This window comes from Phragmites australis, chromosome 11 (genome assembly GCF_958298935.1).
Source record: "Phragmites australis chromosome 11, lpPhrAust1.1, whole genome shotgun sequence".
Classification (NCBI taxonomy): Eukaryota; Viridiplantae; Streptophyta; class Magnoliopsida; order Poales; family Poaceae; genus Phragmites; species Phragmites australis.
In genome coordinates, this window is record NC_084931.1 from 8,558,562 (window position 1) to 8,575,625 (window position 17,064).

Consider the following 17,064-nt stretch of genomic DNA (forward strand, 5'->3'; position numbering starts at 1 on the left):
AACTGGTTGAACTAGTGGAACACCGCTGAAATTCCCATGTCCTGTTTTCATCCCAAATTGATACCCACCTTTCTGCACGCTTGCAACTGTTAAACCTGCCGCTAGTCTGCGCTGTATATGGCGTATTTTGTTAAAACTAGTGCGATTGCTAAACCCGTATTTTCATTCAATGATGTAGATACCACAACAGAGAGCATTCCATAACTCGTAAACATGTGCAGTTATGGCATGCTTTCTGTTAAGGGTTGCAAGACAAACTAACTCTGAGATTTCTTCATGGTTAATGTGGCAACCGGATAAAAAATGTTGAATCACATAGCAGTAGCATGAAAATCCAAAGGAAGCGCACACTTGGATCATCAGCGTCTAGTGCAAACAGCAGAACACGATCAAACTACTTGGAGACGTTACCGATGTCAGGTCCCATGAACAAAGCACCAACTGTTTGCTTGCTCTTCCAAGCAGGGCGCCAAAAGCATAAGCCAAAACCAAAGGCTGATCTAACTTCTGTAAGAAAGACTGAAGATGCAAAAGCAAGGAGGAAAAAAAAACAGACAATTCATGCTAGAAACCACCATCACTGATCGACAGCCGAGGTGTACCACTTATATAGATGTCAATTTAAGATCCCACCACAATAAGGGGTGGATACTTCAATCTGCATCTAAGATCAAACCATCCAGTTTTTTTGCGTCAGTCCATAGCGACTTTTACGGTGAAGAGAGAAAAAGGAGCTATCTACATAGCATTCCTATAGTTAGGCAACAGCGAAACCAACATCCTTATTTGGTTTCCACTTCATTATGGAACCTCTAGGGTTAGAGGAAATCTGCAACTGGACCCTTTCACGCAGCTGCGGGCTGGTTCTTCAATTTCTCAGCACGGAATTTTGCAGTGTCAGCACCCTTCACATTGAATTCCATCAAGAGCTCCTCAAATAGGACCTCCAGGTTGGTCTTGAAGGATGGACTGCGACCAGTGCGCAATCCTGGCTTATTGTGCTGTGGCTTCACTGCACTGCTACTGCTGGATCCTTCACTGTTTTTGCTCTCTTCCTTGTCTTCCTCCTCCTCAGGGACTTTGGATCCAACCTCATGGCCCTTCATGTAGTATTTGCATGCCGCCAGAATGGCACGGCCACGTTCACGAAAGTGGCCCGCGACGAGGTCTTCAAAGTGCTGAAACAAGCAATCAACGACCACGAATATCATTAGATTTTTTCTGCATGTAAGCTCTGGAAGCTAAGCTAAGGTTCTTTTCTGAGCCAGGAAATAGAAAAAAGAGCACACTGTGGTGATAACTGAAAGATGAAAAAGCACGCTATAACATCAACCGAAAATAATTATTAGCATACTACCTAATGTTACATGGACACAGTGTCAGAATCCAACTCGGATTTGGCTGCCTGATTCAGGAAAAAAAAGTAGGGACTCATGAAATGCAACTTGGAAATGGACACAAGTGTTCGAATCCGGCTCGAGCTTGGTGTCCGACTTGGCTAATTTTTTTGGACTTGGGTGTCCGAGTATCTGCTACTACCATGCTGAGTGCAAAATCCAATGAAAGAATGTACCACATAATTACTTTTGTCCTCTACCACTAGATGGCCATCCAATGGGCACGAAACCTTTTTTGGGGGGAATCAGGTGTCCGAGTAAAACATTGCTACTACCTAGCTGTGCGCAAAACACAATGAAATAAAGTACCACATGTTTATCCTCTACCATTAGATGGCCATCCAATGGGCTAGAAACTGCTCAACTCTTTCCGGAAGTACAAGAGCTTAAAAATTACCCAAAAAAACTACCTGCGGAGGTCTACGAAGTGAGTATAACATCGTTCTGCATGAGTGCTGAAATGTTGTATCATTATACTCCGAGGCGCGTCTCTGTCCGTCAGCAGTATTGGCAGAGTGTTCGTATCCTGGCTCATTGAAGTATGGCTTCTCATTCAATACGAGAGCTTGAATGGAGATTAGCACCTGTAGCATGGTTGATTGAGCTGGGTTCCACTTCTCACAAGAACCACGACCCTCCCAGGTGCCTAGGAGGCTAAGACAGACTTTTCCGCAACAATATAGATTTGGATTAAGCCGTAGCCCTCCAGAATGATAGTATACCACCTGCAAAAGAATAGGCACAAATATTTTTGTCGAAATATGGAAGCATATTACATACAAAATGGCATAAGTTTTCAATACTCACTGGTGGACTTGCAGGATAAGAAGCAGGAAACTGAGCATCGAAGAAGAAAAGGCCATCATGGTAGGGTGTTCCTTGAGGCCCAATCATTACAGCCCTGAGAAGGTCCATTCGGTTTTCCGAGACACGAACATATATTAATGCTGCACAACAGAACAATATTCAGGTAGAGAGAGAGAGAGAGAGTACACAGATGGAATATTATATTTCGAATTTCATCTTCTTCTCTTTTTGCATTAAGCTTTAGGATTTGTAAACTTGGACCTTAAAATTTGAAAAATGCCAGAGGGATGATTATAGTCAATGAATACAGAGAGATGCATTGTACATCAATTATGAGACAACTGCTTTTGCATATAGCTTACGTGGTAAATCTTTCTCCAGGAGAGTCCAGTCATGCTGGATTCTTTTTGCCCATTCTTTCCTAGCCTGAAACAATATAAGTATTAAATTGAGAGAAAAGGTGTGGAAAAAGAGCAATATGTTTAAGGTCTCACCTTTCCGACAGAACTTATAGCATAATGATGATCTGAGAAATCGTCAACAGTATCAAACTGCTTGAAAAAGTTATATTTCTTAGCAATTTCTTCCTCTATTTCTGACATTGACTTAAATTTGTCAGGTCCATCCCTTTCAACTTTCTGCAACCACGGTACGGTAGCCTCCACACCTGGAGGCAGATCTAAATCATCAAATTTATCAGCCAGCAGTTGATTATAGTCAAGCTCATAGTCTGACCCCTCATCATCATCATCATAGCAGCCATCATCTTCATCCTCAAAATAGTAATCTTCATCCTCATTTTCTCCATAGTCAAATTTTAGCTCGGGTCCAGACGCTTGGAGAGAATTATTTTCTGTGCTAGATCCAACTTGATCATTAGAAGAAGAACCCTGCAAAACATGCCAACATTATTAAGAAAAACTTAAATTGTTAAGTACTTCTCATGACAGCATCAGAACAGGAAACAACTTTGCTAAATATGGTCTGTAATAATATATATAATAATATGTTTGCCACAAACAAGAAACGAGTTCAATTGCAATGTCTACTTGCCTTGTCAACTCCACCATTCAAAGAAAACAGGAATACTTACGATTTCATGGTTGCATGGCCCACATCTTTCAGGGCTATCGGACCGGGGGGAAAAAAAAAGAATACAGTAGTGTCCCCAAACAAAAAAGGCGCAAAATCTTTTAGGGAAAAATATTAACACACAAAGTGTAATAAAACCTTTTTTTAAGTAAGGGCAGAAGCACTGCCATTCATGTTATGGTCGGCAAGAAGTAGGGTAGGCAACAGCAGTCCTTCAATTCGGATATAGCCCAATTTGGTTTGTTAGGTGGAGTCCAGTAAGGTTAGGAAAGATAGGTTTAAACCAGTTTATCTATTAGCCGGTTTGGTTCAGATAGATAGAGTCAAGCTTGACTTATGTTTTATCTGTTAGTGGAGTCGGTTTGGGACTCCTTCTGTTGGCCGGCTTGGGTTAGGTCTTGCCGTCTTTATATGGTCGGCAATAGCCTGTATTAGGGAGCAATGAAATAATAAATCTATTTATATCTCTCTCCTGCCGACCCCCTCCCTCTATCTATTCTATCTCCCTAGTTGACCCTCTCTGTTCCCTCTCTCTCCGTCTATCTCTCTCGTCAACCCCTATGTTCTCTGATATGGATTGACTAGGGCAAATGGAATAGCAGGAAGAAACAGGCTAGTCGCGCTCCTCTTGGAGGTTCTGATTGCTCTTTAGGTTTCTTCTTGTTTGATTATAATGGACGATGTGCCCTCCTTTATATGGGAGCCAGCCCTAACAACCTAAACTAATAAATCTTATTTCCAACTAGTCTAATCTGAGCCCCCTTCTTAACCCGAAGGACTGCTACAGCACGTTCGGCTACAGTACCAAACAGTAATTCCTGCCGATAACTAACAAACAAACTATATCTCAGCCCCAAAGCCCAGCCCATAACATCTCTCTGCCATGATCAGATCACCAGAAGGGTGATCACAGCACCAGCTCGCAGATCCTTCAAACCAGACATAGTGTGGTACACAACTACAATCTACGGAGTTCAGGCCCTACCAATTTTGGTATCGGAGATGCCAGGTTCCAACAACGAGGAGGGCTCCAGCTCTCAGGCCATTGAAGCTTTAACCAAGCTGGTGGCCGACATGAAGTAGCCGTTTGACAAGTTGGTCTAGCAGGTGGCTGCCATCGACAAGCGGACGCTGGATACTACAAGCCAGTTGGCCACGTTGCAACTCAACATGCTAGCTAGTGCAACTGCTCCTTCAACGACAACCCTGCCAGCGACCGCAAGTGACAATACAAGCATCTTTCCATTGCCCAAAGAAACCCTCCCCAATGGCCGCCCACCACCACCATCCAACACATGCAATTCCCTCACCGTCGTCCATCCCCACTTTTCCTCCACTCCAATTTCCCCCTGTTTCACAGGTCAGCAACCCCTTGGACCATGGTCATGCAGGCGGCAACATCGGTGTTCCTTGTTTCTACAAGCTCGAGTTTCCGACCTTCGATGGCAAGGAGGATCCGCTAGGATGGCTTAATCGCTACGAACACTTCTTCCGCGACTATCGCACTTTGGATAGTGACAAGGTTTGGTTGGTAGCCTACCACCTTGTTTGCATCACCCAATATTGGTAATATATGCTAGACGCGACAACGGTACGCCCTCTTGGATGCGTTTCAAGGAGTTGTGCCACCTTTGCTTTGGACCACAACTACGGAGCAACCCGTTGGGTGAATTGGCACACCTCCCCTTTCCAGCCACCGCCGAGGCCTGCTAGGAGAAATTCCAAGAGCTCCTTTGTCACACAGACCTTCTGTCGGCGGCACAACAATTATAACTATTTACTACAGGGTTGCCAGATTGTGTTTGCATCGACGTTAAGCTCCAGGACCCGAAGGACCTCCAGGTGGCGATGAGTCTGGCGCGCGCGTATTAACGCCACACCTAGGCTACGGATGGCTCAATGGTGACAGAGCGTTCACTAGCACACACAACAGGCCGCTCGTCGACGCCAATCCCGATGGCGCTAAAACCATCTAGAGTGCATGCACCAAGCACCTGTGCAACCACAGCGCCTTCATAGTCGCAATCCCTCCGCCGCCTGTCCCCGACCAAATTGATTGAACAGAAGCAAGGGCTGTGTTACAACTACGGTGAGCAGTATGTGCGCGCCTACCATTGTCAACGCCTCTTCTACATTGAGGTGATCGACTACAACAAAGACGATGAGCCAGATGGCATTGGCTAACGGCGGAGTTCAAGCTTGCCTATCCTACGGTTTAGCTCGAGGACAAGCTGTTTGCCGAGATGGGGGGAGTGATGTTATGGTCGGCAAGAAGTAGGCACAAGCAGCAACAGTCATTCAATTCGGTTTAGCTTCAATTTGTATAGAGTCCAATTCGGTTTGTTAGGTGGAGTCCAATTTGGTAAGGAAAGATAGGTTTAAACCAATCTATCTGTTAGCTGGTTTGGTTCAGATAGATAGTCCAGTTTGAATTAGGTTTTATCTGTTAGAGGAGTCGGTTTGGGACTCCTTCTGTTGGTCGGCTAGGGTTAGGTCCTAGCCGGCTATATATGGTCAGCAATAGCCTGTATTAGGGAGCAATGAAATAAGAAATCTCTTTATATCTCTCACCTGCCGACCGCCTCCCTCTATCTGTTCTATCTCCCTACTTGACCCTCTTTGTTCCCTATCTCTGTCTATCTCTCTTGTCGACCCCTCTATTCTCTCCGCCGTGATCACCAAGAGGGTGATCACGGCACCAGCTCACAGATCCTTCAAACCCCAGCCTAGGGTGCTGCGCAACTACAATCTACGGAGGTCAGGCCCTATCAATTCATTTCAAGAAGAGAATACCGAATACGCCGGCAAAGTATAATAAAACCTACTAAACCTAAATAACAGATTGTTATATCACAGTTACTTTTCATCATTGTTCACCGCGGTACTGTTCACTGTTCATGCATGAGGATTGATTGATTTGGTTAGTTGGGATAATTATCATCAATTAGTTTGTTTCCTTTAAGTTAAAGATTGTTTCTTAGGGCTCCAGTAAGCCATCCCTATAGAAGGGGTAGCATTGTATCTTCTTTAATCAAGCAAAGATGAATTAAAAGAAACCTACTAGTCCCCCAAGGTCCTTGTCATATAGATCTAGAACAGCCGGCCAAAATTATTAACAGGATTGGTTAATTTGGTTTGCTGTCTGTTGACCCCGGCTGATCTGGACGGGTTGCATGGCAACAGTTGGTCTGATTGTTCAACCAGTTTCATTATTTTAACTGCATACTTTCAAGCAACCATCAAATATATTATAAAAAACAGCACATCATAATGCGTTCAGCTTTATTCATGAGAGTATCTAGCTTACGGGTGCCATTACATGTGTAACTTGCGGCTGCAGCCACACACGTCTCACTTCTCTGACCCACAGTGGTTTAGTGTTATTAGATTCTCACCCTTCTACACTTAGCATGAAATTTTTTCCAAATATTAAGTGCATGCTAAACTATTAATTAGCTAGCATAATAGTACAAAACTAAAACAACAAACTGTGAAGCTAATTTGCTCAAAATAGAACTCTACACCATACATTTTAAAAGAGATATATTATTGACTATGATGCAATCTGCATGTGCATACACAAATATATTATTAACTCTTAGTACAGACCCACAGGTTATATGTAGAAGAAAATTATTATATAATATGTACTGCTAGTAAAATCTTGCAGCAAAATTATTTACTCTCAGTATGAACCTACACCATGCATGTAGAGACAACAATTTACTCCTAGTATAAGCGTACAGGGTACATGTTGAAACTCTAATATTTTCTCCTAGTACAATCTTATACCCTGTATGTTAGAAGATAATGTTACTGGCAGTAATATTTACTTATAGAAATAAGTCCATTTTTGGTCCCTCAACTCTTCTCTAGGTCTATTCCCCCCACCACACACACACACACACACCCCCTAAACTCTAAAACCATCTATGTTGTGAGCTTTAAGTTGAAGGGTCCAAAATTCGACTCCAAGAAAATTACTTCTAATGCATGTGTACTAGAGCAATGTGTTAACAAGTTCGCTACATTTTCCTGTATAATTTTCAGCTATTCCTTACATTTTATTTGCTAATACCATTCTAGATGCAGCGTGGATAATACTAGAAACTGTTTTATCATAACTAGGAGACAACAAATTCAGCACTGCCAAACTATTGAGTGTTGACTACAAGCATATCTTTAAACTGTCCTTCCCAGTACATAACACCAAGGCCAGTTCAACCTTTTCTGACAGTGAGGTTAAATCTGAATAATATTTTCAATAACGATATTTCAGCCAACTTTCCAAGCTAAAGAGTGATGCTGAATCTGAATAATATTTTTCGTAAAGATATAATGCAGCCAACTTTCCAAGCAAAAGAAGTGAGGCTAAATCTGAATGATAAATATTTTTTGTAAGGAGATATTGCAGCCAACTTTTGAAGCTAAGAACCAAAAAAAAATGTTGACAATGGTCTATGATTTAAATTTCCATCCACTATAAAGGGCATATCAGATTCTCTGGCTTTGATATCCTAGGGCTTAAGAATTGCAAAACATATCCTGTAGACAAGTAACATGTAAGAAAACATTCCCTGCAGTTTATTACTGTAAAAGTTTGAGTTGGTGCTGGTTACAGCGGCTTAACTTAGGATCTTCTGTGGATAATAGAATCGATGCATATGTGTATGCATGCAACTTGTAGTAATATTCTGCTGCTTGCTGATACAATGTGCATTTTGTATGCAGTTTCAGGATTTCAAGATAATTATTTGTGCATGGTGGATTTTCGTATGGTAGCTTTAGTAAATTGATTTGGTCCAATTTGTAGCATCCATGGAAAAATATGGCCGACCAGCTCAATTGTAAGAGGGGGGAGCAACACATATTATTTTGTTTGTGAAGTTTAGGATCCACTGAAGTGTAACAATCCATGATTCCATAAGCCGCAGAAAGATCAGAACTTTCTCACTGCAAACTACATACTTCGTGGAGTATCCACCAAATCAATCATATATACAAGCCCAGAAGAGTACATACAACAACAATGCAATCAAATATTGGACCTATGGTACCATATAGCACTAGTAATTTGGGTAATAAGGATCGAATCAGTTGAAAGTAATCGCAGGCAAAGCTCAGAACTTACAAGTGTAGATAGTATCTGATATGCCAAAACCAGTCGATTAACAAATTGGACTGCAAAACCTAAGCAACGTTTATAATAATTCTACCTCCACCCCCAACACACCGTGGAGACAAATACAATTCTACCCCAATCTAGAACCAAATTGCCCCCAAAACCCAGAACCCTACTGGCACGAGAATCCTTCCATGGCGAATTACGAACTGCCGGATTCAAACACAAGGAATTCCGCCCAAACCTGACCCACCAACACAGCAAAAATCGGCTATAATTGAACGAATTCTCACCGTGTGCGAAATTTTCCAACCCAAAGAACGGAGCTTTTGCCAAAACCCTCGCGCCATACTCTGCATCGACGCCCCCGAAAACACCGCAAATGAGTACAACGATCGCACCACCCGATTGCAGAAAAATCGCAAAGATAACCACCGAAACCAACCGAAACGACCGAATCTTAAGCACAAAGAAGGCCGGAACTTTCGCGCGAGTCATACCTGGCATCGCTGCCGCTTCTGCTGCTGCACGGCATCCCACGCGGCGGAGTAGTCGGCGGCGCGGCAGGACGACGAAGAGGACGCGCCCCCTTGCATGTGTGGGTGCCTGCGGAGAAATCAAGAAACCCATCAAAAGGCAAAATAGCCGAAAATAACCAATAAAAAGAATTAAAAAACGCCGCGGAGTTGATCGATGGAGGACTGGGAGGGGCACGAACTCGGTGGCGTCCATGGAGGCAGCCAATGGCGGCGGGCGGAGCAGGACGAGGTGCGGGTTTTGCGAAGACCGGGAGGGGATCAGAAAGGCGAGAGGAACCGCGTGCGCGTAGCGATATATCCGGCGCCCTCCGAATCGTTTCGTTACTTCCGTCCGTTTGGTTCGCGAGGCTGCATGGGATCGTCCGAGAGTAGGTCCTGTTCCACGTTTGGTTGGTTAGATGGAATCAAAATTATTTTAAATGGAGTGATACTAATTTTAAAAATATTTTATCCAGAGGTTAGAACCGTACTGTGCGTGAAAATCGGTCGGGCGATCGGTACAGGTTCTAATTAACTCTATTAATCATTTGTGATTAGTGATAATTAATTATTATCGATGATTATTAATGATTTTTAGTTAAACATTAATTATAATTTTATATTATTAATCATAACTAATTATTATTATGAGTATTTAGTGATGATTATTGAAAATTTAAATTATGATTAGCTAAAATTAGTAATGATTAGTGCTAATTAACATAATTTATTACTAATAACAAATATAAAAATTATTATTTCTGAAAATAGTTAAGCTATATATATAATATATAATTTTTAAACAACTAAACACGTTCTCGTACCATACAATCATTTAACCAAACATATTTATATACTATCTATATATCTAACTAAACAACATAATTATATAATCCATTCAAAACTATCTCACCCATCTAAAATAATCACATATTATTCAATTCGATTCTATCAACCAAATAGAAGCGTTTTTAGGCCTACATGTCTGATACAAGGTAGGTGGCCTGGCCCATGGGTTGTCGGCTTTGTGGTTTTTCTTTTGCGCGACGACGACTTGGGTTCCGACTTCTGACCGGGACTCTGCCCTCAGAGGGCGGGCTACGTCCACCGTGAAACCCGCGAGGAACTCAAGGTGAGCCCGCAGCGTCTGTGGGAGAGCGTACTGGGTCGGGTGGTCTATCCACTCCTGCGCTTTTCAACGAGACCCGACGGATCTTTGGTGCCGTGTGGGGCTGTGGCCAATGTGCGTTCGTCCGACACGTGGCGTGAGTTTTTTTTTTTTTTAAATTTGAGAGAGAACACGACCGGTTTGCTGGGGACGCTGGGAGTGCTCGTTTTGTCATGCAGCACTTTCTTCGCTACGAAGGCAGAAACCTTGGTTATCGATTGGTCCAAGAGTGGTCGATGGATGACCGATCGCACACTATACATCCACAAAGCCGGCATGATACGGACATTACATGATCTTAATTTATAAAGTTCTTTATATTTATATTTCTATAAAATACACGAATTATCATAGATTTGATCGATCTCCATTATTTACCTGAGTCGATCAAATATTTACCGTGTAAAATTGAACACTGTTCTTACTTTCAAAAATACATTCAATCTCTTATAATTTGTCTTCTGTATCTATACGTATGTTCAATATTTGTCTTCTATATATTTCAAAACAACATTTAATATCATATTATTTATCTTATATACTTAGATGTCTAATATTTTCTTACATATATTCATCGTCGGATTTCACCAGAGGTGCATTGCCTCTTGCACGTCGCATTCACCACCACTACCATGGTGGTCACCTTCTTCATGCTATCTTTATAGCGAGGTATAATACGAGAATTATTTGTATTACCTCACAAATCAGTCATCATCTTAATCTTTCTTATAATGTTGCTACGGACAGCCAACTCTAGATGATACGGTCCGCTCCACCCTCCTGTCCAGGTACTCGATATTCTCCTCCTTTCTAAAATTACATAATTATGTTGTGAATTTTGTATATGTAAATCTATCTTTTGTTATACTATATTAGTTTACTTTATCAGATTGAAATATTCTAAATTGATATCACGTATGTGAATCAAGTATATAATTGCTAATGATTCTAAATATAGAATCAAATATAATTGAATGAGATTGATGGGATCCACAAGGATAAGGCACCCATATCCTATGACAAACAAACATCACATCAAATGCACCGAAGCCGAAATAAGCTACCGCTAAATGAAATAAATGAATTTCAAAGAGCTTACGCAAAGTAAAAGATAGTTTTCACCTCCACTCATCGTAGAATATTGCTAGGTCCAATATACCCAAGGCAGTGAACCGATTCCTGTGCGATTGTAATTGTGACTGTAAGTTAACCGGTAGCCACGATGTGCATGGGATCCAAATTAAGCGGAGAAGGTCCACGCGGAACACGTAGCAGGAGCTGTAGCAAAATTATTGTTCCAGTGTACTGTAGCAATAGATATGGACTCTTCGTCCGATAGACGAGATCTGATGTAGTTGTTAAGTTGTGGTCATAGTTACAACTGCACCGGATCCTATGCCCAAGGTAGCTGCTAATAAACATAAGCCAAAAGGCAAAATACGCACACCCGCCACATCTTCGTAGCTTCAAATAACTCAATTCATTATAGTTTCACTTGAAATACTCCAACCAACCTCGCAAATTATTTATTTCTAAACAAGCCATTAAGAGGATGGCAAACAAACTTTGTCCCACATTAAGGACATGTTTGGTTGCTTGTTTCCCATGTATCATAGTCCAGTGGATGAGTATAAATCCAAAGAGAACTATATTTGGTTGGTTGCATTATATATCCTAGGTTGCATCCGCAGGTGCAAAAATACGAGTTAGGAGCCTACATACCACCTACACTCGATTTGGCCTTTGCTTGACAGCCAGCCCCAACGAATGCAACATCTCCAGGGGGCACCAGTCAAAACCAAGAAATCGGGCTCGTGTTACCCCCTTCCCACTGCAACTCTCCCTGTCTTGCACACCTTCCTATCCCCTACACCACATCCACTACACAAGGAGCCGATCCACCCTCCATGATCGATCCCCTCTGGTCTTATCCTTGGTTCCAATCCCAGACTCGATTCATCTTCCAGGAGCAATTCGGACAGTGACAACTCTATTCCCAAGCTCCAAAACCATGTAGCTTGTGCAATTGGGTGGCGACAACCCTGATCCGGCAAGGGAAGGGTGTAGGTGGTGAACTAGCTAGCCGGAATTCCGCCAGCCCTTGACTAGGGCATCATGCCCCCTCTCCCTTAGCGGATCTTGCAGGGACTTCGCTCATGTGACTATGTTGAAATGCTTGTGATGCTAATATACTTCATATATGTAAGGTCATATATGGGCCTTTCCTTAGGCACAAAATCACGTTAACAAAATCCCAAACATCCCATTCCATTATCAACAACCAAATCCTGCTACTACATACATTTTCAAGGGACTTAGCCATTTTCATCCTCTCCAAATTGAGGTTGAGGGGGTAAACACACCACTCCTCAGGTGTAGGGTCACCACACTTGCCTAGCATTTCCAACCCTACCATATAGTCTCAGATTCAATCTACCAAACACAGACTCAGCTGAACTTGCATCCCTAGTTGCAGATAACCAAATGCTCTTCTTTTTAGAAATATGAACCCCCTAACTAGATTCTTACCATACAAGATATACGATGCAGTTCTACAGACCCCATACGGACAACCAAACACGCCCAAAACCACCATGCCCTTCCTCAGCTGTAAAGAGCCACTCGGACGCCACTCACCTCTATCGTCTAATCGTGGCACGCCACCATCATCTTTGTTTACTTTAGCCTCGGTGAGCTTCGTGTTTCCAAAAAAAAAAAAAAACCTTCGCCCTGTTGCAACCCAGTAGCTAGCCAATAGTCCACTAGACCCCTTGGTGCTTAATTAGGTGAGAAGTTAGATTAGTCAACGGATAAAGCTAGGATCACCCACCGTTGTACGTACTTACACTACTACAGAATTAGTCATAGATAATGACTCATCACTACCGGTTACGCAAGAACCGACAGTGCAAATGTATCACTGCCAGTTCTTAATATCCCGCGCCTGAACCATGATGGAGCTACTAAGAATCAGCATTGATACTGACTATCAGTGTCAGTTAGTGTTACAAACCGGCTCTGATACAAGTCAGAGGGTCAATAAGCTTGAGCAACTCCGACTCAAGGTGCCGGCGTACCATGAGGTATAAGGTTGGATCACTCTTTGATCTACTCTCTAGGTAGCAACACCTATCAACTCTTCTCTCTAGCCATATAAGTACTAATCACTCACTAATCATGTACTTAATTATCTTGGATGAATACTTTTAGCACTTTGCTAGCTTGGATGTCATCTAATGTGTATAAGGGCTTCTCTAGACTCCAGGTCCCTCAAATGACCTAGTGGAGGGTATTTATAGTCTTAACCCTACGGACTAGCCGTTGCCCAACGGCTCACAGAAATTGTGAACACTAATGTTCTAGCGTTAACAGTGATATATTCACCGAAACATCCGGTGTGTACAACCTAGAAAACTAGCTGTTGGAACCCTAACTCAAAACCTCTATGAACACCGAACTGTCCGATATGTTCTTCTTTTCATCGCCGGACCATCCGGCATACATACACCGCCATCCGAGCCATTTCTTGTCTCTCTGCACAAAATACTCTGGTGTAAACCTCTAGTGTTCATTGCATAGATCACTAGACCATCTAGTGGGTTGATCTTTAGTCTTTAACTATTGGAAACATCTCTGCATGAAATACTTTAGTGTTCACACCTCTTCACACCGGACTATCCGATGTATGGATTCTTCTCTTCCTTTCTTTGAAAATGCTCTGGTGTGTACTATACATTGAGTACCAGACCATCCGGTGAGGTGATCCTGACCCTCTATAGAAATGCTTTGGTAAGCATACTTCCTAAGCAGTGGACCATGCGGTGAGGTCTTCTGCTTTTTCTTTGCACTATTCATTAGCTGGTGTGTTGAACTTGCTTAACACTGGACTATTCGGTGAGATCAACTGTATCTGGACACAATGCTTCGGTATGTACAAACTTGTCCAACGCTGGACCATCTGGTGAGATCATTTTCTCTGGGTCTTCTCCAATTTAACCAAACTTTGTCCCGACTTTAATGGCTTCTTCATGTATTGCATCAATAAGACTTATTAAAGAATATACTTGACACACATGTTAGTCTTATTGACTATGTTATCATTAATCACCAAAAATCACATACATGCCCTAAAGTAAATACTAAAATCTCCCTAAGGGCATGCTTTCTACAATCTCCCACTTTATGGTGATTGATAACAATACAAATAAAGCAAGTGATAAATAATAAATAATACCAAATATAAAGAGCATAAAGTCTTACCATATTGCTTGGATACATGTTCTTACTACTTAGTCTCCCTTTGTTGTGGCTCCCCCTTTCTCTAACGCCATTATCTCTCTATGCAAGAGCTTTTCCCTCTTTATCAACCTTCATATATCTTGCACTTGATTTGGTCATCACAATTCTCCCTCTTTGCCAACAATCTTCCAAAAAGGCTATAAACACATGTTGAACTCAAAGAAAAAACATTAGAGCGCATGGGAGAGAGCTTCATAAATCATGATCCAATAAAATGATATTAATTGTAGGAATACCACTTGAAGGGATTCAATTAAAAAGATATGTGGATATCAATCGAGATAAAAGCACATAGATCACAATTCATGAAATTCACATAATTAGTCTAAACCCTCCCTATATGTGTGCATACATATGATAAAAAGCAAACATATGCACAACTAGACAATGTGTTAATATAAGAAATTTAAGTCATTATGCATAGAGGTAGCTTAAATGAACAAAAAAATTGACAAAGATATCAATTTAAGCTTTTAAGCATTTCATACATCCAGGGACTTGTTGATCACTCCATGTGACTATAATAGATATTACTTGAAACATATGTTAGTCTCAAAATCACAACTCATAGTATATACTCCCCCTAAATCTGTGTATATAAGTATGGAATACTTGTGAGAGATATACACTTGTTATTGATAATAATGGAGAGGGTACCCTATATATTGGTTCATGGTATATTAATAACAATAGGGAGGGTACCCTATAGATTGTAAAACTAGTACCATATAAGAAACCTACAACTAATAAATCATGTAGGTTGCTCATAAGAAATATAGAAACGCAATCAACCTACCATATGAAAAACCTACACTAGGTATTGCAATAAATTGAATTGAGAGCATGCAATCCTAAATAAGCCAAGTGAATTTATCAATTTAGATGATTTAGCATCTAATACCTTTGTCTTATTTACCTTTGGATGATAATTTTGGTATATGATGATCATGATTTTTATCAGTACACCCAATCTTGTATACTTGGTTTCTTTGCTTGAACCTTCGCTTCATCTTGTAAGCCAAGTCTCCAAATCCCCGAGCTGACTTGTGGACTTCAAATATTCTTTAGAATCCAAATCGATTGGTGCCCCTTTATGTTGGTGATGACTTTCTTGGGCACTCAAATAGGTTGGTTTCACCTCCAGTTCTTTCTTCTAACAGTGTGTGCATCAACCTTGCTATTACCCTTCTTCTTAAGCTTGTAGTGGTTGCTCTTGGTCTTGACTTTGTAGTTGGACTTGGTGTAGAGGTTGGAGGTCTTATTGGAGATCTTTGTCATATTCTTCTTCTCCTTACCCTCCTTTTTGACTTGTTTGCATTAGAAAGACTTGTGGTATTTTGTATGGCACTTGAAACATGTTACGGTTGACCTCTCCGTAAGCTTCTTCACCATGGTTACACAGTTATCTTGAGGAGATTGGACACGTTCTTTGCTCTTTAATCTCGCAACCTATCTAGGAAGGTAAATTGTATGTATGTAAATGCAGAAACGTAAATAAGGTAGAGAGAGAAAACTCGATATAAGGATTTTTATCCTGTGATATCGATGGCATGAATGTCACCCCTGGTCCACGTTGGAGCTCTACCAAGGATATACTACTGATCGCCAAGAGTCGTTCGGTTATAGCTCTTGAGCCACTAAGTCATAAAGACAAGGTTTCAACCTGGATGAACCACCAAGTCACAAAGGCAAGGTCTCGCCACTAGCCTCTCTCATGGTCACCGGATTGTCTAGTGTGTTCTTCTTTTCATCGCCGGACCATCCGGTGTGCATACTACTGCCATCCAAGCCACTTCTTGCCTCTCTGCATAAAATGTTCCAATGTAAGCCTCCGGTGTTCATTGCATAGATCACTAGACCATTCAGTGGGTTGATTTTTAGTCTTCAACTCTTGAAAACGTCTATGAATGAAAAACTTTGGTGTAAGCCTCCGGTGTTCACACCTTGTCATACCGACCATCCGGCATATGCCTTCTTCTCTTCCTTCCTTTAGAAATGCTCCAATATGTACTACACATTGAGCACCAGACCATCCGATGAGGTGATCCCCATCCTCTATTAGAAATGCTCCGGTGAGCATACTTCCTAAGCACCGGACCATCCGGTGAGGTCTTTTGCTATCTTTTTGCATTTGTTCATTGTCTGGTGTGTTGAACTTGCTTAACACCGGACTATCCGGTGAGGTCAATTGCATCTGGACATAAAACTCCGACGTGTACAAACTTGTCCAGCGCCGGACCATTCGGTGGTGTCATTTTCTCCGTGTCTTCTCCAATTCAACCAAATTTGTCCCAGTTTCGGTGGCTTCTTCATGTATTGCACCATAAGACCTACTAAAGCATATACTTAATACACATGTTAGTCCCATTGACTATGTTATCATTAATCACCAAAATCATATATATGCCCTAAAGTAAATACTACAATATTCCTAAGGGCATGTTTCCTATAGTCGGTATTAGTACTGGTTCTACCCATGAACCACCACTGATGGTTGCTACAGTACCGGACCCGAGTTTTATTTCCAAATGCAACTTTTGCTCTCATATTCGGCTCAGCTCACATATACGCTCTCTCTCTTGCTTATCTCTTTCAGGTGCTCTCTCTCCCTTATCTCTTTCCTCCACAAGCGCCTCCCTCCCTCACTTATCTCTTTTGAGC

General features: G+C 41.6%; 1 protein-coding gene across 2 annotated transcripts; it reads right to left on the minus strand.

Annotated features, from left to right (window-relative positions):
- Positions 1–558: 558 nt before the first annotated feature.
- Positions 559–9,308, minus strand: LOC133885008 (probable ubiquitin-conjugating enzyme E2 26). Of its 2 annotated transcripts, XM_062324634.1 has the most exons (8): positions 9,137–9,308; positions 8,919–9,024; positions 8,712–8,771; positions 2,699–3,094; positions 2,567–2,630; positions 2,205–2,344; positions 1,808–2,122; positions 559–1,178 (listed from the first exon to the last, which is right to left on the minus strand). In XM_062324634.1, the coding sequence occupies exons 1-8, from the start codon at positions 9,148–9,150 to the stop codon at positions 846–848; spliced, it is 1,428 nt and encodes a 475-aa protein (XP_062180618.1). In that variant the 5' UTR covers positions 9,151–9,308; the 3' UTR covers positions 559–845. The 2 variants fall into 2 exon arrangements, with proteins under 2 accessions (XP_062180618.1, XP_062180619.1); XM_062324635.1 differs by lacking the exon at positions 8,712–8,771 and having other exon boundaries at positions 9,137–9,290.
- Positions 9,309–17,064: the final 7,756 nt, after the last annotated feature.

Excerpts from the sequence above, each read along its gene's own strand:
- LOC133885008 (XM_062324634.1), bottom strand. Across the intron at positions 3,095-8,711 it reads GTTGGAAAATTTCGCACACG|GGTTCTTCTTCTAATGATCA; the intron begins GTGAGAATTCGT and ends CATGTTTTGCAG. Across the intron at positions 2,631-2,698 it reads CTATAAGTTCTGTCGGAAAG|GCTAGGAAAGAATGGGCAAA; the intron begins GTGAGACCTTAA and ends ATATTGTTTCAG.